Below are 24,177 nucleotides of genomic sequence, written 5' to 3' on the forward strand. Positions count from 1 at the left end.
AATGCACGCCTCTTGCTTGTGTGGAAGGAGGATGTAGAGATGTGTATGTGCAGTAACTGATGATTTTTTGCATGGCTACGATCTCCTGCACAAAGGTAAGAGTCACATCCACGTGCATCTGCCCTGCCCACAACTGGTGTGTGTCGCCTGGAAGGCTGCCCGTGAAGGAATGCTGCAAACCTAAGACTGAAAAAGGGTTCCCCACCTCTGAGATAAAACGAGGATGTTGCAATTCCAGAAAAAGACAGAGGGTTCTGCAAATCAGCATAACAATAAGTTTTAAGTTCCTCTTTCTATATATTGCTTGAAATTTTCACTTCTGGCAATGAAAGCTAGCAGGATTTTACTTTCAGTGTCAAGTGAAAGATTTACAATGAGCATCTGTGTTAAGCTGACCTTTGTCATCAAGTCTCTTTCTCTGTTTTCAGCAGTTCTCCGTAAAGCAGACAGTTCTAGGATCTCTTTATTTAAAAATTTGTTCTGGTTTTTATAACCCTGAAGACTATCCTGTGAACAAAAGATATGGATAAATATAGGTTATTTTAAAAATATATTATGAGGAATACAAGCAATACATTATGAGGAATACAAGACCCAAGAAGCTCTACTTTTCTTGTGTTTTTAAAACAGTATATTGACACAGGGGGGAGGCACTCCAGAATTACAGAGAAAGTGCTCAAGTGGGGAGCTAGATAGTCAAAGAACTCAAAGGTGTGCTATAAATTCTACTCATTAGAACTTGACACGGTGGACCATTTTAGGGCTAGACCACTAGTAAAACTGTACTCTCCAATTTTATACAACTATAGGGAAAATGAAACTCTAATGACAAAACAATGATCTGACTCACTGACTTCCAACTGTTGCTCAATCACTCAAGATCATGCTAAGTTTCTTGAGAAGCTCTGCTTTAAAAATCAAATGTGTCTCAAGCATTAAGAAATAGGGAAGCAATGAAAGTTTATAAAAGAGTTCTATATTTTCAAATCATTAAGCTGTGACTGTTTCTGCTGGGCTCTGTCTTCCCTTAAGACTCTTCAGGTCTGAAGGTTGTCAAATAAGGCAGCATCTTGCCACATACATTGTCGCTCTCTCTTTAATCTGTATTTCTATCATGCTATATGTGTTCTCATGATGTTGCTCTTATGGCATTTTGTTACTTATTCATGGATGTGACCCCATTCCTTAAACCTTGTTTGCAACACCTGTTGTGATCTGAGAATTGGGTCCCCTGCAGCTCAACTCAGATAGATGCAATGCCAAAACATAGTCTGGCAAGTCAGGACCACCTTCAAATGATCCTCATCCCACCTCTCTTCCATTCGCATTCTCCACTTGATAGTTTTTACCAACCAAACCTAGCCCTTGTGTCCAAAATTAGTGAAATGTGGTAAGTGCCTTGCTTCCAAACCAAGGTTCAAATTATTTCCTGAAAATATTCAGCCTACAGAAGGGCACATCACATGGAATTCGAAGGGCCTCCACTACTGAAGCAAAAATGTTCCTTACTTTCAGCCTGTCAAGCTCCTGCAGTTCTTTGTTGATGGAAGAAGACATGGGAGAATGGACTGATCCTCCACTCTGGCCAGATGACTGGCCCTCACATTCACTCAGCTCCCTGGAAAGTTTCATGATCACTTCATCTTTGGCTTGAATGGTCTCCATAAGCATGCCCAGCTGCTCATTGAGCTCGCCCACCTTGCATTTCAAATTCTTTACTTCCTGCCGCAAACTGTCCTTCTCCAGATTAAGCTTTTCAAGCTGGCTGTTGAGACCCAATATCTGATTGTCTTTTTCATGAAGCAGCTCTAACTTATCTTTGGGGACTCCATCACAAAGATGCCCTACAAAATATTTGTCATACTGTGAAGATCTGACGGTCTGCTGCAGAAGCCGCACAAGTTCCTTTAAGGAGAAGGAAAAAAAGGATATTGGTGAACATGGGGGCATGCGCAAGTTAGATGTGCTTTACCTCTTAGCTACTGTTGATTTTAATTCCTCCTTTGACAACTTTTATATGCTTGTGCTTAATTATTTTTACTGAGAATATTTTTGTTTTCTTCCTATATACATCATGTTGCATCACATTGCAGTTTGCATGGCCACCATGCCAACTCCAGTGTGACAAATGGCAGCCAGGAGGAAGGAGAGGTGCTTCACAGACTGGTTTAGTAAGCTACTCTGAAGCACCTGCCTCCATTAAATGCAGTTGCAACAAGCTTTAACCAAGCAATTTTACAGAGGTTTAGCACAGCAGCTCTATTCTGAAGCAGGAGCAGGCTGGCGGGGGACTGGGGCTTTGGAAAGGGGTTGGCAGATAGACATGGTTGGTAAGCGGAGTGAGCAGAAGCAGTGGTGCCAATATTTTATATTTTTGTAAACCGCTTAGAGGTTTGCTTTACAATAAATAATAAACCAAATTTAAAAAAAAAACCTATTTGGTTAAATAAAAGATAAACTAGATCTGTGCAACCAAGAGGGCTCTTAACTTCCATCACTTGTGCATCTACCCCTCGTGACAGACATTACACCAATTTTTTAATTGAGGAAAGTTTTAAAACCATTGCAACCTGAAACTGAATCCTGTTGAAAGAGAAGAATCAAACCTCTGGGTAGATGCCAGCCTTTGGCCATACCTACAGTAGATCTTCAAAAGGAACAATTAGGGTAGTAACTAGAAGCATTTTTAAACCAAGCACATCAAAATTCTGCTGCAAGTTAATCTCTCTCCCTACACCTACAATCATTCAAAAATAATAATTCTGGACAGCTTAAGGCTTTGAATTGGAGACAATTACAGGTAAGTAGATAACAGGTAGCCTTCTCCAACATAGTACTCTCCAGATGCTGTCAGATTCTAGCCCTAGCTAGCATGGCCAGGGATGATGGGAACTGAAGCACAGGGATGGGGAATTCGCCCCGCCAGATGCTGCAGAACTGCAACTCCCATCATCCATAGCCACTGAGCATGCTTGCTGGGGCTGATGAGAGCCACAGTTCAGCAGCATTGTGTGGGGGAGGACAAATGTCACCCACTCAAGATCTAGAGGAATGAGGGTGGAAAAGGCTGCACCTAGGCACAAGAACCATGTTGGGCTGAACAGCATTTTAAGCATCTCTGAGTTTCTATTCAATTCCTGTGCATGGCAAAAAACAAACAACCCCTCCCGCAAAGTTCTTAGCAGCAGTGAGGTCTCTGTAATTCTTTAAAAATGTGTTTAAGAGGTCAGCTAGCTATTTTTTAAAATGAAGAATGCACACTGTCTTCACATAGGCTACAGAGGGAAAACCTGGCCCGTCCCTGGTTCTGGCAACCACACATTTGTAGTATAAAGAACTCAGAGCAGGTGTAGAATGCCTAGGGCTGGGTCCCAAAAGATGCACATACAAAAATTTGGGAGTGTTTCATTACATCCTCTAGCATGCCTCTAAGGAAAAGGACCCCTGGACGGTTACGTCCAGTCAAAGGCAACTACGGGGTTGCAGTGCTCATCTCATTTTCTGGTCAAGGGATCTGCTATTTGTCCACAGACAGCTTTCCGGGTCATGTGGCAAGCTTCTGGCGCAACAGGATACTGTGACGGAAACCAGAGCGCATGGAAATGCCATTTGCCTTCCCACCGCAGCGATACCTTGCACTGGCATGCTTTCGAAATGCTAGGTTGGCAGAAGCTGGGACAGAGCAACAGAAGCTCACCCCGTCAAGCGGATTCAAACCATCAACCTACTGATCGGCAAGCCCAAGAGGTGCTGTACTGTAGTCTAAACCACCCGCCTCTAATGTGTGCCAGGCAGGTTTTCCTGCACTGCTTGGCAAAACCTGCCATATATGATGCCAATGCTGGCTCCAGCTCCAGCTACTGTTCCTCTCTAGCTTGTAGACCAGTTACCTTTTGACTCAACAGCTCCTTCTCGAGACTCTCCAACTCTTCCTGTTGGCTCTGGAACTTCAGCTGCATCTCGGAAGCCAGCTTGTTTCCATTACACTCATCAGGAGAAGACTCCGTGCTATTCCGGTTTTTGCTGCCTGCAATCATTTCCTTTAAAGGACGCCTTGTTCTGTGTGGAATGCGGCCAAAATCAAATGGAAAGGCTGGACCAGACATGCCTGCACAAGAAGATATATTTTTTCCTCATTCAGACTAAAATGTATTTGGACACATTCCTCACTTTGTTAAAAGAACACTACTGTACTCAATCACCAAATCTGGAACAAAGACTGAAGCAAGCACTCTTCTCCCTTGTCCCTTTAATTCTAAGCAGTGAGACCATGCACAATTAAGAAATCATATACCAGGACAAAATTAGAACTGAAAAAAGAAGTGCCTGCTACTTCAGTGGATGTTAGTTTTAACCCTTTTTGCCACTACAAGGAAGTGAGCTCATAGTATTCGCTCTCATTTATCCTCTGTGGTTTGTGTTAGAACTAGGGTTACATTTGGAGACTTAGCCTCAGAATCCATTGTCTGTAGTGAGCTCCAACTCATTACAATAGTAAAGGAAACTGAGCAGTGAAGCACGTATTTCCTTCATCAGACTAACCACAAGTCACCACAAGCGACTCTGATCAGATGGAAGACCTTCCCAATTTAAAGTTGAAAACATCTGTGCAGAAACAAACTCCTACCATTTTTTAAATCATCACATTTGTATCCTATCCATCTTCCTCCTCAGACTTCAGACTGACCTACCTGTAAAGGAAGTTTAGCCACAATTGCCATGGCTGAGTGTGGATTTGAACTCAAACCTCCCCCCCAAACCTCTCTAAACCCCTATCAATTGCACCAAAATGCTCTCTTCACTCTTCATTTATCTATCTAATTTATCTATCTTGCATATAGTACAATATAACCAATTTGCAACATATTGTTTAATAAGGAGGTACTTTGTGCTTAAAAGTACACTCAATAAAAATGCCTTGACAACAGCATGGGTCTGTTGGAAATAAGTCACAGCAGTGCAAGTTTGAGTCCAGGTATCCCGGTAGCTAAGACAGAAAAATCCAAAAGCAAATCAGTTTCCAAGAAGAGATATTATCAGCATTCTTTATCAATAGAGAACACATTTTCATGGTGTGCCTTTAGAGTGGACTGCATTTTCATCAGCTCCTAAGGGTCAATGGTATAGAAATATAAAGAATCTTTCAAGTACAATAGTAGAAAAGATGGGGACAGGAGATGTGGGGAGAAGGAACACTGGAGTACCTTTGCTCTGCTCTCCTGAAAACCTCTTCCGATCTTGAACTATTGACTCCTCCAAATCCTTCGTATCTAGAAATTCCCACTCCTCTGTGTAAAAAATACTCTTACGGTTGTCATTGCTTCCTTTTCCAGTTCTTAGTGAAGACACAGAGTTCCTGGCAAGTACAGAAATTAAGAAGTAGTTATACAAACAGAGAGAAGTGTAATTTTTAAAATAAAGGATATTCAAGTGTAGAAATCAAAAGCAAGCAAAACTACTGTTTTGTTCAATTTCTCCTGGTTCCAAATTTACTCCAAAGCAGAGAACTTGATTGATGCAGATGCCTACACTGCAAAAGTTTGTCAAATGTGCATTTAAATATCAAGGGCTAGGAGTTTAATTTACACCCTTCAGACTAAAAATTATTCCCAGGAAGATATAGAAAGGTGCTCAGCTGACATGCACCGGCTATGGCTGATGGGAGTTGCAATCCGAAACATCAAGTGGGGAAGGCTGGACTACGCTTCAGCCGTTTCCCACCCTGTCAATGACAGCCTGCTCCAAATAAGTCTCAGAATGCCATTTGTAGCATATGGTAATGCAATAAGTGACTCTGCTACAATCTATGACAGCAACAATGGATCACTCAAGGAATCCCTGAGGCTTTCCACTTAAAATAGTAAATCATTTCCTACTACACTTAAATTCAAAGTACAGTGGTACCTCGGATTACGAACACTTCAAGTTACATTTTTTCAGATTACGAATGATTTTAACCCAGAAGTGAGTTTTCCGAGCTCTCGGAGGCCTCGTCGCTGCCCAGAGCCAAGCCCGGACATCCGCGGGGCCTGCGGAGGGTCCGTGACTGGGCTCCAGCCATGGGAGCTCTCTGAGGCCTCCGCGAATAGTGGGAGCCAAGCCGATTGTGATTGTGGAAGAGGACCCTGAGCTGCCATCCAAAGAATGACTATCATCAGCGCAGGTAAGAAAAAAATCACATTTTCATTTTGTTCTGTTTTATTGATTTCATTTTATGGATCAATGGCCTTGTTAGATAGTAAAATCCATGTAAAATTGCTGTTTTAAGGGTCGCTTTTCATCATCTGGTTCCTGTTGAGTGTGTTTCGTTTGTTAATTGAGTCCCTCGCTGCTAATCAGAGGCTTCCTGTTGAGTCTGCCAGCTGTGGAGTCCCGAGCACCCACGCAACACAGAAGTTATATTTGGAGGTTTTGTTTTTGATATTTTTTTTGCGTTTTGGTGTGGCTTTTTTGGTTTTTTGACTGTGGTTTGTTGTTCATTTTATGGGACTGACTTGTGACTTCGCTTTTGTGACTGTAGCTTGTGCCTTCATTTTTGTGACTTGTTTTTGTGACTGTGTGGAACCCAGTTCAGCTACTGGTTGATTGTGTGACTGCAGAAATGGATAAAAGCCCCCCATCCAAACTGACTATCATCAGTGCACATAAGAAAATTGAAAATGGTAAGTAAGATATATTTTAAAAAAAACAAATCAAGGCATGTAAAGCAACTTTATAAACACTATGAGGAATTGTATAAAGAGTGAAAAATGCCATTTGTTAGTTTGATATAAGAATTCCGGTTGCAAAATCTCGCCATATGATTACACCACTCAAGGGTTACTACAGTACATGCATTTAAGATACACTAATCTGCACCAAGCTTCAGGAAGTTTACCAGAACAGATGTATTTCAAGCAATCATGTTTGCCAAGAAATGAAGTCGTAAGTGCAGTCTTGAATTTGTGTAACACAATCTTGGTAACAGCAACCACTCTTTACTATGGATCTGCAACAACTGTACTAAAATTGCTCAGTAGCTGTTAAAACACATGAACACATATTGGCTAATTTTGCAAAGAGAAACATTCAAAGCACGTGATAAAACTGCTGTATTTCTGAAAGAGAAAGCCTGGCAATTGTGGTTAAGCAGTCAACAAGGGGGAACTTGGTAAAGTTATTTCCCTTGGCTGACTCTACAATTTCCGCAAGATCTTGGAACTTCCTTCATATGTTTGGGGAGGGAGTTAGTGGTAAAGTACTTGTGAGAGATGCTAGACCAGCCTTTGTCAACCTGGTGCCCTCCAGGTGTTGGACTACAGCTCCCACAGCTCCAGACATAAAATCTGGAGGGCACCATGAGGCAAGGTGAGGCTGTGGCCTTAGGGCGGCAGGCTCCACACAGCTGCAAGGAGCAACAGTTCCACCTCCTTCACTTGATTGCTGCCTCCTCGGCTGCACACCCTTCCCCTTGCTTTCTGGCTTTCCTCTTTTTCCCTCCTCACCCCCATTTTTCTTCTCCATTTAGTCCCCCTTGCTTCACCACAATGTTTCTCCTCCCCATTTCAGAGTCTTACTTCCCCTCCCTTTCTGTACCTCTATCAAACCTCTAGCCCACAGAGCCCCACTCAACTGCTGTGCTGTGTGCACAGCTCCCTCCCGACATGCAGGCTTCCAGCTTTGCAAGAGAGCAGCTTCAGTCTCCAGCCAGGAAGCCATGGTGCAAAGGCAAAAGACAGGGCAGTCAGTGAAATGGAAAGAGGAGGCAGGAGGGGTTGCAGGGGACGGGTGTTCTTCTACCACCACAGTACTGTCCTCCATCCAAAGAACCATTTCAGACAGTAAACAAAACAAAACTTGAGGGTGCAAAGCAGGACTGGAGAGGGGTGGCCTGAGCCCCAGGACAGAGGCTTGGAAGGCTGCATTGGTCCCTTAGCCTGAGATTCCCTATACTTGCTGTAACCCAGCACCCTTAACAAACTACAATTCCCAAGGAGAGCACCATTTTCTGGTTCACCTCAGGCAGCAAAGTATCTTGGGCCAGCCCTGGAACCAAGTTGGTGAAAGTTACACTAGACTATACAACAGTGGTGGGAAGCCTGTGCTCCTCCAGATCTTGAGGCATCAACCCATACGATCATATAGGTGTGGTCAGAGAGGATGGGAGTTGTAGTCCAGCAACATGTGGAGGGCTGCAGGTTCCACATAATGTCCACAAAAGCTTGATCCAGCCAAGAAAAATGTTCATTTGATTTCCTCAGTAAGGAGCACCATACAACCATGCTGGCTGGGGCTGATGGGAGCTGTAGTTCAGGACATGTGGAGGACACCAGGTTGGCAAAGGCTACTTTATGCACAACCAGTTTGCCACATAGGAACACAATCTGATAAGTAACACAAAACAGATGACGGTTGAAGTTCTGTGCAGGGCTGATATTTCCCTATGTTATGCCCGAAGCAAAAGTTAACATTAAACACTAGGAGCTAAAGGATCACATGGAGGAAGGATCTGGAGCAGGCATCCCCAACCTGCGGCCCTCCAGATGCTTTGGCCTACAACTCCCATGATCCCTAGCTAACAGGACCAGTGGTCAGGGATGATGGGAATTGTAGTTCAAAACATCTGGAGGGCCGAAGGTTGGGGGTGCCTGATCTGGAGTAATTCAGAGATGCCTTAGTTTTCCTACAAACAGTATGCAAGATTCAGAATCCCATTATGGACATTTTTGTGGTCTAACTGACAAGCAGAGAAAAATTCTTAGACCATATTCAGAATTGCACATCCAACATTTTCCTTTCAAAAGCCTTTTTGTGCAACTAAATAGCACAGGGGTGGGGGTATCAATCACACTCATTGAAATCAAAGAAGGATGTGGTTTAATTTTTCCAGCGCAACCAAGGCAACAGTTGCCACATGTGCCCTGCTCCATAACCATCTGGAAAAGGAACCAGGCGAGGGCAATCCTCCAAGTACTGAAGCTTTGCCCCCTAGAAATTGATGGCTGCAGAAGTACTTGCAAGACTTACTCCATTGGGCAGCCTTTCAGCATTAATGAAAGGGTGCGAGTGGGAATAGTAAGAAATGCAAGAAGAGAAGTGATCGGAGGTCAGTTGCCACAAAACTGTTGCCAGAAGTTGGCCAAGGTCAAAACAGTGACTTCAGCAGCAGCACAAGCCTTATAAATGGTTACTTCTTAGATATTCAATGTGCCTTTCCCACTATTTAAAAAGAGAACACAAAGGCAGAGAGATATTTATGGGGTGTTTTTCATTACAATGTTTCAAGACATTTGTTTTAAAGATGTATCAATCAATCTCTTTATTATGTTCAATGACCAATATTGTTTCAAAGATAAATGATCTAGAACTTTTTAAACAGGAGTAACAGTGTATTATGTGAACAGGGTATTATGGCCTTTTCAAAGGGCAAGCGAAAGAGAGCTGGTGCAGCATGGTGGGTAAGACGCTACATTTCATCATTGCTAAAACTTTCTCCTTACCAGAAAGCTGAAAGGTACCAATGTATTTTTTATGATGAAATTACAGGTCTGCCAACTAAATTCTGCTTCATGTAAACTGGTGGAAAGCATCAGTGAGGGAAAAAAATGTTCAACGAAAGAACCAACATTTGCTCATAACACAAACATGGTGTGGAAAATAATCACACCATGGACAAAATTTCCTATGAGAAGATATTTTTACTCAGAGATGCACCTTGTGCAGCAGGTTCTAGTACGTTCTAATCACTCCATTTCCACACCCTTGAGATACATGGGGACTGGACTCCCATATGGATTTTCACAGGTCCCCACTGGTTTTAACTTTGTCTTAAAGTCCTGTTCCCTGATCACTGGCACCCCTAGTCAGCTTAACTCCATCTCCACAGCCTTGCTTAGATTTAGCCTACATGTTTCCCCTGAAACATAATAAAGTTATTATGGAAGCCAGTGGGCTGCAAGTTGAATGTTGCTGCTGGAAACCTAGGTCCAAATGTTACCTCTGCTAAATCATGAACAGCTTCAGTTCCAAATGTATTATTTTTGGGGAGGGGAAGAAATATCACTTCCTCCACAGGCTTAATCAGAACATAAACATTTTTGCAATCACATGGTAGTATTTATGCCAACCCCATTAGATGAACACTGTCAAGTAACACAACACACAATACTCACTTGATATCTGTACCCAGTTGCTTCAAAGAAAAGTTAATGGCACTTGGCTGGCCTGGGGCTGGCTGGCACGCTGCCTGTTCTCCCACCAGTTCTGTGCGCGCTGCCTCCACCATTAGGACATTTCTAGCTTTCTCTGCTGATGCATTTGAAAACATGGTGGTCCAATCTAAGAAGGGCAAAAAACACCACCAGTACTTAATAATGCAGCTGACACCCCAGGAGTCCACATCAAGGCTCATGGAGGGCAAATTCAGAGGACTTCTAACATGTCATGAAGGAAGGTATTGAGCTCCCCTCGTAAGTACCCCAGGAAACTTTTGCAGTCCAACAACTATGGTGCTGAAGAGTTAATACTCGCCTCAAGGCCAGCTAAGAAAGACATGCAAATTGGCTATAACACACAGCATCTCATGCAGTCATTAAAGCAGAGCTTTCCAAACTTTTCACATTGGTGACAGACTTTTTAGACATGCATCGTTTTGTGACACAGTAATTAAGATTTACTAGCAAACTGGAGGTTAAACTAACCCATTTCCAGCCGTGGGAGGAGCACAGGGAGCATTTGAGTGACACACCTGCACACTGCAGCTGACACACTAATGTTTGAAAAGCTCTGCATTAAAGTTTAGAGAATAAAACTGGAATTCAGAATGAGTGTGGAGAAGGGTAGCAGAAACCAACCAAGATAAACCAACAATTATGTCAGTCTCTCACAACAGATTCTAGCACATGCAGGTATTCTAATGCTTCAGGTACCTAAGAATTAGGCCAAACATTATTTATGTGTAATTGTGTAGCCCCCTAAATACACTAAATACCCCACTAAATACACACAGGTATTTAAAGGTACAAATTCAAGAGTTTGAATGAGTACATACCATCTCAGGAAGTACAAGAGGTACACTCATAATGGGCCATATTCCTCCTCTGCTCTGTCAAAGGGCCCAGAGCACAGAGAGGAGCTGGCAATCATTGGGCAGTCTAAGAGTATCTTTACATACACCTTGAAGCTTCCTCACTTATTATGCAACCTGAAGTGGGACAGCCCACCTCAAAAGTTCTGCAGGCACGTGAAAACCACAGGGCCCAGTTTTCTTAGCAAGGAGGCCCTTGCTTCCTTCACCTCCCACTAGCCCTCAGCGACATCAAGAGTGATAGATTAACAGATAGTCCTTCCTAGTACTCTTCCCTCTGTAAGCAGCACTACACAAGAATAGAGCAAGAAAGAGAGAGAAAAGATTATTGAAGTATTCCTCCTCCTTGCACCAAATTGCATACATTTGATGACTGCACCATATCAGGCTTTGTCTTCGTTAACAAGGGATATGTTCTGCTATCTGGATCTAAAGCATACAATGATTTACAAGTTTCAAGAAAACCACTGCTCCAAGGTGAGCCAAGTTTAGAGCTGTAGACACACCTTCAACCATTTCCACTACAGTACAAAGTTGTCAGCACTCTGCTAAAATGAGTACTGTGTGAAAACCAGCAGGACGAAGCAAAGCAAAGCAAAGCGATTCCCCTCCCCAACCAACACGGCCCCAGGAAAGAATGCTCATGCCCAGTTAACAAGACAGTTTGCAGAATGCCCACACTTCTTGCTGTTTTATGACAGAGATGCATATACAGTAATGTAAAACCACATCACATTTGTATGGATTCTCTTCTCCAGATCACAACCAGTATGAAATCCACAGGAATGCTGGAGTGTTGTGAGGACATTTACATAACCTACAATCAAGGACACAGTCTTTCAGCTTGGATGAAGCCAAAGATCTGCTTAACACTCAGTTATTAAAATTACATAAAACGGACTACAACCATTAACGATTAGGCAGGAAAAGCTATTAACCAAATAAAATGCTACATCAGTGGAAGACAACCAAGTAGAACCTTTCTAAGTTAAGTGAGCTCTGCATGTTCCCAAATATTCATCATGTAATGTGCCCCCACAACATGAAATTTCCTCACCTTCATTCTTGGGGCTGCTGTGATTAGCAAGGGAGGAGAGACTCCCAGGTTCAGACATGGCTTAGTGACATGTGAATGGGTTGATCCTCCTCCTGGAACTATGTGCTCACCTTCTCTTTCCACAAAATGGCTATGAGGGGTTTGGGAGCTTTCACTTTTTGTTGTTTATGGTTTTACCTGAACTGGGAAACTTGGGTGTTTCAAACAGGCTAGCTTGTTTACAGTGGGCTTATTTTGAAACAGACTATTGTCAGGGTCAAGCCAAGATGAAATGGGAAATCACAGTTAACTGAGAGTAAAGGCTTCCAAAGCCTTCCCCCCAACCACACAGGAGGAAGAGCACAGGAGCAGGATAGGCTTATTCACTTAGTGAAAAACCATGGTTTAGCATGATGTCGGAAGAGATCAACCCCAAAACTCTCAGCCTGAGAGTGCTTGCAATTGTGGTCTGGGCAGGGTAATTATGGGCTAGATTAAGTGGCATTCCCTGCTGGTGACCATAGAAAAACAGTATGATGAGGCAGCAAGTTAATCAACTGCCAGGAAATTTATGTTCCATTTACTCTTAATACAAACACTGGAAGGGAGTGGCTTGTGTTGGAGCACAGACTTACTTTGAGCTGTTCATGCCCCATATCATCTGTCCATTGCCGGTTTGATCATGACTAGGACACCTGCGGCATTCTACTAGAACAAGAGGCTGTTGACTGGCATGAAACCTTGCTTGGGTTCTTATCTGGGTTTCTTAAAAAACATCTACTCAAAAGGATGGCTTTGGTGTGACCTTACATAAAACTTTTACCAGCATGGAAGCTGTTTCAACAAAAGATACCTCCCCTGCTTATTTTATATCGATTATAAATACAATTTAACCTAAATGAAAATGATGCAGTCAGAAATGTACTATTTAAATTACCTTATAATCTGATAACAGCACTCAATGAATAAATACAATTTCCTCAGTTATCTGTAATACTGCAAAGTTATTTATTGCTTATATTCACTCACACACAAATATAGGAATGAAGCCAGAAAGACAAGACTCTGCAGACAAAATCTACCATAAATCAGAGAAAGCTCAAAGCAGTTTTCAATTAGAATAATTTTCCAAATGCTGGTAGTACAATGGTCCCCATACACAACATTGCACTATATTTTATGCTCACTGCCCACTTCTTTGTAAACATGAACATTAGGAAGAAAGCTACCATGAATGCCTTCTTGTTTCAGCTGGATGACAAACAGTACTGCAATATCACACTTACTGTAAATTGTAATATAAAGTTTTCATTTAAAATATTTAAAGTATCTATATATTGACTTATAAACATGGCAGTGCCTTGAAATACAATCCCTGAAATTATAATCCATAGAAAAAGCAGCAAAAAACCCAGCAATAGTAGATTGCCAACGTATCTGATTTTATTTATCTCAAAGTTTTTTGGTCTAGAAAGGTACAATCGGCATAACTAAATAACTATCACAAAATCAATAAGGTTTCTAAAAATGCTATTTCTCAAGTCAGCTTCAAAAAAGTTGTACAGTTGTACCTCGGCTCCTCAACGCCTTAGGAGTAGAATGTTCCGGCTCCCAAACAGAAACTGGAAGTGAGTGTTCTGGTTTTCAAACGGATTTCCGGAACGGATTCTGTTCGACTTCCGAGATACAACTGTACTTATTCTGCAGCAGATTTATGAAATTCCAGGAGCAATGAAATTAAAAAGATTGCCTATAAAATAGAAAATCCCCCTCCCCCCAGATCAATTGTGTTAAAAATAAAATAGCTAAGTAACTTTCAGAAGCTGAATGTTCAAAGCATGATACTAGTTAGGAAGAGAAAAGCAATCACACCCACAAATAATTGTATTTTGGGTAAGGATATTACTAAGATACCTATTTTGTCTCAACAAGATTTGACCAATTATAATTTGGCCTACTGGTCAGAACACAGGCATTTGGCAATGCACTTACAGAATTATTTTGGCCCAATTTACATGTACTTTCTTTACCTGATCTTAAAGATCCAATTCATGACTTGTGTGAGGAAACCTCACATTCTTATGGGGAAAATTCACTCAAAACCTGGGACAATGAAATGCGGCCATTTCTGATAACTCATAAGTTAACTCTTGAAAGACACTGAGGACCTAGAAGCTCTCCCTGCTACTTGGTGGGGTTTTATTGCTTATGCCAATAATGCTGATCTACAAAGTCTATTGCCAATACCGGCAGATAAAATTTGGAAGTCTTAAAAAAAATGTTACAGGCTAGATACTTTCTATTTTTCTGTCACAATGTATGCTGCTGCTTAGAAGTCAGAATAGCATTTTATAGCTTTTCTAAATCTTGGTTTCCACATAGTTGATATGGTTTTCTTTTGTATTGTTTTTAAAATAAAAATCTAATGAAAAAACAGAAATTGTGAAAATGCAGTATTTTCTTCAGAAGACAACCTTCATTGCTACTGCAATGGTCTGAATGCGGCTGGATTAGTGGCACAACTCCACTATTTCCATAGCTTTTTTATAATAAAAAAACACATTTTGGAGGCTCTGTGCTCTACCTAATGTTCATGTACTTCTATATATCGTTAATACTGGGGAACCAGTATTACTATTCCCACCCATCTATAACATACACATATTATACTACTAGCATTGAACATCACACAAAGGTTAAGACATATCTGGGGCAGCTTTGATGGATTGTGTAAATAACACTGAGACTTACAGGGCAATCCTATAAAAACCAACAAGCAACTAGGATGACCTTTGAATTGTTTACTATCCTAAGATTTCCTGTTCCAAATGTCATTTACATGAGACCGATAGATTTATTTATTTCTTCTTTATTTATTTCTTCTCAGGATAAGAGAATCTAATGAACTTCACAAACCTTGACATCTGTAATGGTTCTAATATGTCAGATTTTATGTTTTAGCATATAGTGATGCCGGTGTCATGCCGGTGACAAATTAAATTTTTATATTGCATTTTATGCCACCAGTGGTTGAAATGTTCCAACTCACCCTGAGAATTTGGAGGACAGGAAATCAAATTGAATATTAAATAAAGAAGCCACTAAAACTGAGTAAGCAGTTACAGCACAATCCATTAAACGTTATCAAGCACCCTCTCTACACTTCAGCTAATTGTGCCCACAATCTACCTTTCATGGAAACTAAGTTAAACTATGTGTAGAGTTGGCAGTTGCACTTAGAATTTGAAAAATATTACGATACTGCCACCAACAAAGTTATATGACTCACATTCTCGACCAGTCTCATCATTAGCTTACCAGTATTATCTTTGGCAACAAGCCCTTTGGAGGAGTCACATGGTGTCGGTGAAATTTGACTGACTCTCTTAGTTGCATCATGGCTGTTACAATACTCCCATCTCCTCTGCTGAAGCTCCTGAAGCCAGTACTTCATATCCTGGTGTGTTGGTGCCTGTTACACACACAAGCAGAAATGTTGAAAACATTACAAGAGGAATACTGCACAAGGAATGGAAGGTGCCTGCATACGCATGAAAACACAAAAAGGTGCCTGTCATCTGTTTGAAAATACAGAAAGGCTGCTACATTATGGCTGGTCGTCCATAAGCTGCACTAAAATGGAAATAACCCAACAACTGTGTTCAGGGATTTGCATCCTTCTATGCTAAGTATTTATTTACAAGATAAAAGATGCAGTTCTGATTTGTGTATGTGGCTCATGCAGTCCAAATTCCATCTAAGTTGGGGACCTGTCATGCAAGCCTAGCTATTGCATTTTTTGCAATGGCTTGTTGTCCTATTACATGTCCTATTACATTAGTTGACAACAGGAATCTTTAACTTGGACTGCTTTTACCATGTTGTTATTTGAAGGCATCAGCACAGTGCTCTATGTGTTCACACTTTATCCATGCTTGCCACTACTTTCTTCAAACTGATCTAGATTGGCCTACAATAAGAATAAGAATAATATTTATTATAGGATCATGTTTAGTAACAGAATGAATACTTTCAGAATAATGAATCTCATATACAGAGCAACTTGGGGCAGATGGAGAGACCACAATGGACTCTTGATTATTGGGGAGTCCATTTTTCATGATGTGGTTTATATTTTTCAGACTGCCTTTCCAAAACTTAAAATATTTGTCTAATGATGAATGTTTACAGTTTGTCTTCCCTATAAAGAAAACATGTTACGTATTGATAGGATCGAGGAACAGGAAAGAAAGCTGAAACCTCAAAGAAATAGGCAACCACAACATATGCTGTGAGTTAATTCATCTTCCTGTCACAGTGAAAGCAATAAAGGTCAGCATCACTCAGGCAAATAAGCCTGCAGCATCTTAAATACTAATGAATTTATTGTGACATTAGCTTTCATAGGAAAGGCATGAAATTATCTGGAAGAGACAGTGCTTGACTGCTAGTTAAGGGAAGGTATGTTCTGACTCAATAGGAAAAACCCACAAGAGGAAGCCAATTGTCAAGAAACTGCATTGCATCATGTTTGAATAACAGCACCATTCTCAGAAGTCCCACTGTAACCCCTGTAACTTATTCTCAGGGAGGCCTAACAGGATTGGAGTTCAGTGGGGTGCATGTCTGGGTAAACAAGTATTCAATTAGGATGTACAACATTTACTTGGAAGCAATTCCCACCAACCAGTGACACTGCAACAGACACAGCTTTTGTGCAATTTTTTTTTTACTGCGCAACTTTTCAGTCACAACTATCTAGCAAGGTTACCTTCATTTTCTCCAGGTAATAAAGAACCTGTGGGTTGATATCTTAGGATTCAGGATATGACAGGCCTAAAACCATTTTGCTCTTTTCCTGTAGCTTTCACAACCTCCAGTTTAAGCCAATATGGTTCAGAAAACATCACCACACCATTACCTACATCACAGGATTAGCAAAAGCATTTTGCACACTTAACATTTCTGACCTTGGAACAGGAGGCTGCCAAAATGAATAGGATCCCAATGCAGCCAGAAGCCACATTGCTCTAGTACAACAGGCCTGAAGTTGCATTACACGAACACAGCACAACTGCTAGCTATAAAGTGGTGACTTGGAAAAACTCCCCAAAGGACACAGATTTAATATTTCCAAGTCATTTCTTAGTGTTCCTATAATGTTAAGAATAATGGATGGGAGAGTCCATCCCATGATACATTCAGAAACTGTGAATCAGCAGCAAGTTTAGGAATATTAAAGCATGTGAGCATGAAGAAGCCTATGTTTGATTTGACTTTCTTCCTTGAAAATATTGTTCTGCTCTTATACGGAGTTTTTCCTTGAAAGGATAAATCCATTAAGCTTGAAATGTAAAGCACAAATTCAGTAATGAGCTCCATTTAATCCTGAAATAAATACTTAAGAACACCAATGCCTAAACTAAACATTTGGCAGCAAAATTATTATTCTTTTAATAGGCTTTAGGAATCCTCTTCACACCCAAACCCTAAGAGCCAATGAAGTAGGACAAGATGCTTGGATAATCCAGGATGTTCTTTTCACAGAGCCATCATTGGAGTTTTTGCAAGATAAAGGAGGTTATTACTATCGTGAACAGCTACAGAACATGGAACCATATTTCATCAACCATAGTTTCCCAGCTTGGACAAACCAGGGAGCTATGGCTTGTTTGATCACTCCTATGTAGAAAAGAATGAAGCAGCAGCACATGAGTGAATAAGGTTTGTTCATTTAGCAGAATGTTAAGATGAAACACAGTGGCCGAAACACAGCTAAAGAATAAGTGTAACAAGTCACAGAAGGTGGCTCAAAGCCAGATCAGCAACATCAGAGCAAAAGGGAAGCGAAGCCCAACAAAAATGATAGAACTAACAATTAAGGAAGAACCAATTGTCCACCTTATTCTTTTGTCACTCCACCCCACCAAATATTAGTGCCACCTGATACTGTGAAATTACTGCATTGATACTCAACTAGAAAAGGGAAAGGTATGCCTCTTGCAGTCACAGGTCAAGGCAACGTTGAAATGTTGGAAGCAGGTACATCCAGGGTGCATTTTAACATACTCATCCTGGCTACTGAAGCAATTCATTGTTTTACAGTCCCACTGTAAGTATGTTTCCTCAGAAATAAACCTCACAATGTTCACCAGGACTTAAATCCAAATATGTGTGCAAAGGATTGCTGCCAGCTATTACACCACATTTTGCCTTCATGCTGTATACAGATTGCTGTTCAAGCCCTCAGCTCCAACCTACTGAGCAAGATGCTATAATTCTCAGAATGATTTTGTAACAGAGCACCTAATATCTACAAGAGAAAATTACTTATGGAAACTTATCACTGAAGAGCACAGCTCTCTCAGAACTTGTTAAATCAGAGAAACATTTTCATTTACAGTTTTAAATGCATTGTTTATTACATTATTTGTACATGGATAGCAATACCAAAAGCAGAGCAATAAATGCAATTTCTATTTTTTTTATTACTGTTTGGACATGTTTTGGTATTGCAGTTACACATGGCATGTGGCTTTAGGCACAGACAGCACTGAAATACTGTTTTATTAGCTTGTGGGGCTAGACTACTCTGCTGAAGAAATAATTCTGGTATGAATTGTGGAGTAAAAGGTCTAGCTCTGTCCTGCAACTCAGTTGTTTCACCTTGCTTTTCTTGTATTATAACTAACGGGGAAGTGAGTTGTTCCAGCTCTTCCTGCAATACTGACTGATGGTTTCTTGGCTTACCCCACAGACTATCTTGACAGAGGTGCCATGTGGTCTTTGCCACCATCCCAGCTCAGCAGCTCTCTAGGTACTGCCCACAATGACACTGATAAGTGTGCACTTTAGCCATGCTTTAGGGTAGGTACCTTTGGATATGAAACTGGAAGGTTTTCCTTCCCTCAGTCTTTATCGCTTGGGTGAAAGAGATTCAAAACAAAACCAGAAGTTATCAAAGGGGAAAGAGAACAGGTGCTCCAGATTAGTTAATGTTGATTTGTGTGTGTGTTTTTAGTGTAATCATCTTGGTAACACAAATACATGGTTAGGCAAACCAAATTGAATTCTCCAACAATCTCTTCCTCTGATCCTGCATATAGATGGATAAGGATTTCCAAGGAAGTGCCAGACGATATGCCCAGACAGGTTAACCTATCTGGAAAGAATATCTGTGTGCCAGAGAACATGCTTTGCATACAAACAGTAACAGGTATATCCAGGCAGGGCTGGGAAATACCCATTTGAAATTCTGGAGAACCCCTGCTAAGCAGAGTAGTCAACACTGAGCTGGATGGAGGAGTGGTCTGACTCTGCGGAAGCCACTTGCACAAGCCTATATGTAGAAGCAAGCTCTGCTTGAGCCCAGATGGTTTTGGGATCTGGGTCCTTCAGACAGGGCAGTTGGTGGAGGAGCAAAGATTTGAGGGAATGCTTTTTCCAACAATCAAGCTGTATGTAAACTTTATGAAATAAATACTGTAAATAACGCTTAACGGGACTCATTGACAGGTTAAAAAGGGGGGGGGGAGCGCGCATGGTGGTGAGCCTCGAGGAAGCGACCTTACCTGAGAAAGTTACCTGAGAGCAAGCCCCGCCCCACAAGCCTAAGCGGGCTGGCTTGGAGGTCCATCCCCGCCTCGGAGAGTTCCCTGACCCGCTTGACCCTCCCTCAGGACCCCTTTGGCCGGCGAAGCGGGGCAGCTACCCCGGACCCACCCCGGGGAGGCCCCGTTCTACCTTGAGGACGGTGACGCCGCCGCCGGGGCTGTGGATCTCGAATGTGCTGCCGAGGGCGGCCTCGACATCCCCGACGCCGCCGCTGCTGCTGCTGCTGCCGCCGCCGGAAAAGGAGCAGGAGGACGAGGCGGCGGAGAAGGAGGCGGAGGCCGGGGCGGCGGCGCTGGGGGCGGCGGCGCCGGGGGTCTCGGCCGGCTGGTGGTAGCTGAAGGAGGCTCCGGCGATGTCGAGGCGTCCGAGGGGCACCGCCTCCTGGGAGCCCTTGAAGTAGTAGAGGGCGCAGCAGCGCGGGTCGAAGGCGAACCAGCGGCTGCGGAAGCCCCGCAGCGGGCCCTTCCCCGTCAGCTTCTGCAGGTAGCCGCACAGCCGGGGCCGCTCCGAGGCCGAGGGGGGCGCCGCCGCCGGAGGAGGACCTTCCCCAGGCGCGGCGCCGCCGCCTTCTGCCTCCTCGCAGCAGCCCGCAGAAGGCATCGCGGCGGCAAGAGCAGCAGCAGCAGCAGCAGCGCCGCCGCCGCCTCTCTGCGCTCCGGAGAGGGTGTGAGGCTACAGGGCTGGGCGGCCTTCCGCAGCGCCCTCCCCAGACCTGGCTTTGCCCCCGGAGCATGCTGGGACTTGTAGTCCGCTCTTTCTGAGGCGAAGGGCCTGGCCGCCTACGCCTCCGCCCTTCTCCCCGCCTCGGTAGGCCCTGAGGAGGCAAGGGCGAGGGTTGCCCATAGGCCAGGAGGCGCGCGAGGTGGCGGTGGGGTTAATTTAAATTAATTATAAGCGTTCTTGCTGGCTTTTTAGTGATTTATTTCCTGAATTCATTTTCCATACCGCCTTTCTTCCAAGGAGCTCAAGGCGGCGTTCGGGGTTCTTGCAGTTCCCATTTAATTTCCTCACATCGCTCCTGTGAGGAAGAGTAAGTGGCCCAAGGTCACATGCAGTGAGCTTCATGTGGTAAATATATTTATTTAATTTGTATATCACCCATCCTTTGAAGATTTGAACCCTGGAGTCTCCAGGTCTGACCCTCTTACTGCTGGCTCCTGCTATACGGTATATTGCGATGTATCACTTGATTGTTTTAAAAAACAAAATAAAACTCAAAGTGGCATACAAAAATATTAATAAATTTATTGGTAAAGGCAATTAACAACAACATACATTTAAAGTACATTCAGAGCACAGTGCTTCTCCCAGATCCTGGGAACAAGTTTCCCCTTTGGCTACGATTCCCAGCACCCTGAACAGACGACTGTTCCCAGGATTGGGGGGGGGGGGCAGGTAAGTAATGCATGGTGTGTAAGCAGCCATAGTTTCCAAGGAGCTTCCAAACCAGAATCTCAAACTGTTTTGAAGATGATTTGGGCAAACTGGTGTTCAGTGTTACTTCTGGACCAACAAAAAATGGTTTCAAACATTTCCCTGCCCTCAGTGACTTTTGTTGGTAGAATCCAGGGATTATTAGGAAGGGCGAACAAAGAACCCATGGTTTACTTGGATCTCTGCAATACAATTGACGCGCTGTGGTTTTATCTCAGTGTAAACCATGGTTTGCTGTTACACCTGCATACAGTGGTGCCTCGCAAGACGAAAATAATCCGTTCTGTGATTCTCTTCGTCTAGCGGTTTTTTCGTCTTGCGAAGCAAGCCCATTGAAGGATTAGCGCTATTAGCACTATTAGCGGCTTTTAGCGGCTTTTAGCGGCTTATCTGCTGATCGGATCAGCTGATTAGCGGCTTAGAAAAAGGGGGGGAGGGAAAAAACCAGCAGGAACTCGCAAGACATTGTCGTCTTGCGAAGCAAGCCCATAGGAGATTCGTTTTGCGAAGCACCTCCAAAACGGAAAACCCTTTCGTCTAGCGGGTTTTCCGTCTTGCGAGGCATTCGTCTTGCGGGGCACCACTGTATTTATTTATTGCATTTGGGTCATTCCGTGTCAAGTGATACAGAAACTTTTACCTTACCATTTTAAATTACTCTCATTTTCAGTTTTCTAAAAATAGTATAAAAGAAGGTTCCAGATCTCTGTTTTTAATTTTTTTTAACTCATCCCATTTTTGAATTATTACGGTTTGGAATTTCAAATAATTGACAATTTTGGCCTTGCCCCCTACCTTAAAAGCTCAACCCAGACTTCAAACTATAATATCTGTTACTTCAGGCATTTCTTTTAAAAAGTTACTCAATTAGAAAGTATATGAAAAGCTAGTCAGGCTTTGCTTTTAAAAATGTATTCAAAAGTAGTTTCAGCTTGTTTGAACCAGCACTGACTGGCTTTTATGTGTATGGACAAGCTGTGGCTTGTTGTACAGGGCTCAGCAGTGAGTTGGGAGTCTTATCTCAGCTCTTGGGTTGATCAGTTTATTAAATTTTACTGTGACTCTGACATGTACTAATATATTTTCACTAAAGACTGTCTGCAAAAGAAAGAAATGTGATGTCTAATATGATATATTGCTGTAATCCTTTTAGTAAAATTAGTCACTAGCATCATCATTTGTTGACCCATCTAGTTGGGATATACTCACCTTGTCATGGTGAGTGGGCTTGAACGTTCCTATGATCCTAGTGAGCAAAGCCGTTGGGAGTCTCGTACTCTCAATAGGGTCATGCAAGGCGGTAAGGTCCGGGGAGAGAAGCTAGACAAATAATGATCCAAGAAGACCTCAATGGTAGAACAGGCAGAAGATAACAAGCGGCATGTTACCACAGGTGTGAAGGTGGAAGAAGGCTGCAGCATATAAGAATCTACCGGCTGTCGTGATACTCATGGCATCGGAATAGAGCCTTACTGCAAAGAGTCCCATGGTGACTGGCAAATGGTAACAAGGGCAGGACCGTGAAATCTGGAAGCACCTGGTCATGAACCGTCACATGGGTGGTGGATACAGATTCAGTCATTCTGCCTTAAGGAATGAGGCGTTGAATAGCTTGGCAGCTGTATCCACGACTGAGCAGTCCTATTTTGGATCCACTTTGCTCATCTCTAAAAGGAGAAGGGGCTAGAAAAGGTGCACTAAACATAGTCTGCCTCCTTTTTCCCCTGACTGCATTACTGCGCCCAGTGGGGTCACCACCCAGCAGTCATAAAAGACAATTGACCTTTGGAACATGGAATAGACAGATTACACAAATAACGAGCGCCCCGAGCACAGGAGTGCTATCATTGCAAGAGAGTTGCGATGTTTTAACATAGATATTGCAGCTCTTAAAGAAACTTGAAGAGCAGGAGAGGGACAACTGAAGGAAGAAAAAGGAGGCTACACATTCTTCTGGAAAGGTCTACCTGAACAAGAAAGTCAAATATAGTCAGACTTCGTGTTACGTTTGCTTCACATTGTGGCTTTTCAGGTTACAAACACAGCAACCCCAGAAGTGTTTGCTTCCGAGTTCGCCATGCATGTACACGCAGAAGTGATCTGTGCACTTTGCACATGCACAGAAGCGCTCTATCGCGTTTTGCTCACATGCAGTAGTGGCGCTCTACTTACAGACTTTTCAGGGTGCGAACGGCACCTTGAAACTGATCATGTTCATAAGTAGAGGTACCACTGTACATGGAGTAGGCTTTGCTATCAAAAACGATATTGTGAAGCTTGTGGTAATAATTTACCTCTACACTACCTTGTTTGTTACCCAGGTGAGGAACAACCACCTTTTGAATAAATCACAGAACCAAGGAAACTATTTTCAAGTCCAGCATCTGGATTTAGGGACCCCGCATTTATTATAGCTATTGCAATAGGACAGAGCTCATTCAACATGCCAGTTAAGAAGGTCTGCCCCCAGGCACTTCAGAAAAAAAGCTCATATAGTAGTTCAACCACAGCAAACAAAGAGTCATAAAACATCTTGACATACGTCAGGAAAATCATGAGAAGTAAAGCACATATGGCTCCATACTGATATCTTCACTCCTGCATCACCTTGGAGTGGCCCTGATGTGCCCAGGTCATTTGACCATCTTAGGCAGGGGTTGGCAAGGTTTACCTCACCTGGGCCGGTTCACTGGGGATCCTTCCGTGGGCCGGATCGCACGCAAGCATAAGCTTGCGTGGCTGTGATTTCCTGCGGCTGCATCTGCAGACATGATTTCCAGGGTCTGCGCCTGCACAGATGAGATTTTCAGCGTCTGAGCATGCGCAGACACGATTTCCAGCAACGCAGAAGCGAGTCTCTGCGCTGCGCTGCGCCAGTTTAGCATAGCACGTGGGGACTCGCCAAGTGGGCAGCTCGGTTCGGGGGCGGCTCGTGGGCCAGTTAAATGACCCCCGTGGGCCACTTGTGGCCCATGGGCCTTAGGTTGCCTACCCCTGATCTTAGGTCTCTGGTGTCCAGCATTACCCT

The 24,177-nt window shown here is 42.9% G+C and overlaps 1 protein-coding gene across 1 annotated transcript in view; it reads right to left on the reverse strand.

The window, feature by feature from the left end:
• TBC1D2B (TBC1 domain family member 2B) overlaps nt 1–20,330 on the reverse strand; it is a 43,744-nt gene extending 23,414 nt beyond the window's left edge. The window contains exons 1-7 of the mRNA XM_081170536.1: nt 19,845–20,330; nt 15,420–15,573; nt 10,152–10,317; nt 5,205–5,356; nt 3,891–4,108; nt 1,510–1,905; nt 397–507 (exon numbers count right to left, since the gene is read on the reverse strand). Of these exons, the coding sequence (XP_081026662.1) occupies nt 397–507; nt 1,510–1,905; nt 3,891–4,108; nt 5,205–5,356; nt 10,152–10,317; nt 15,420–15,573; nt 19,845–20,315 (1,668 nt within the window). The 5' untranslated portion in view covers nt 20,316–20,330. The remainder of the gene's footprint in view (nt 1–396; nt 508–1,509; nt 1,906–3,890; nt 4,109–5,204; nt 5,357–10,151; nt 10,318–15,419; nt 15,574–19,844) is intronic.
• Between the last annotated feature and the right edge of the window lie 3,847 nt (nt 20,331–24,177).

The sequence above is a fragment of the Podarcis bocagei genome (genome assembly GCF_964188305.1).
Source record: "Podarcis bocagei genome assembly, chromosome: 14".
Classification (NCBI taxonomy): Eukaryota; Metazoa; Chordata; class Lepidosauria; order Squamata; family Lacertidae; genus Podarcis; species Podarcis bocagei.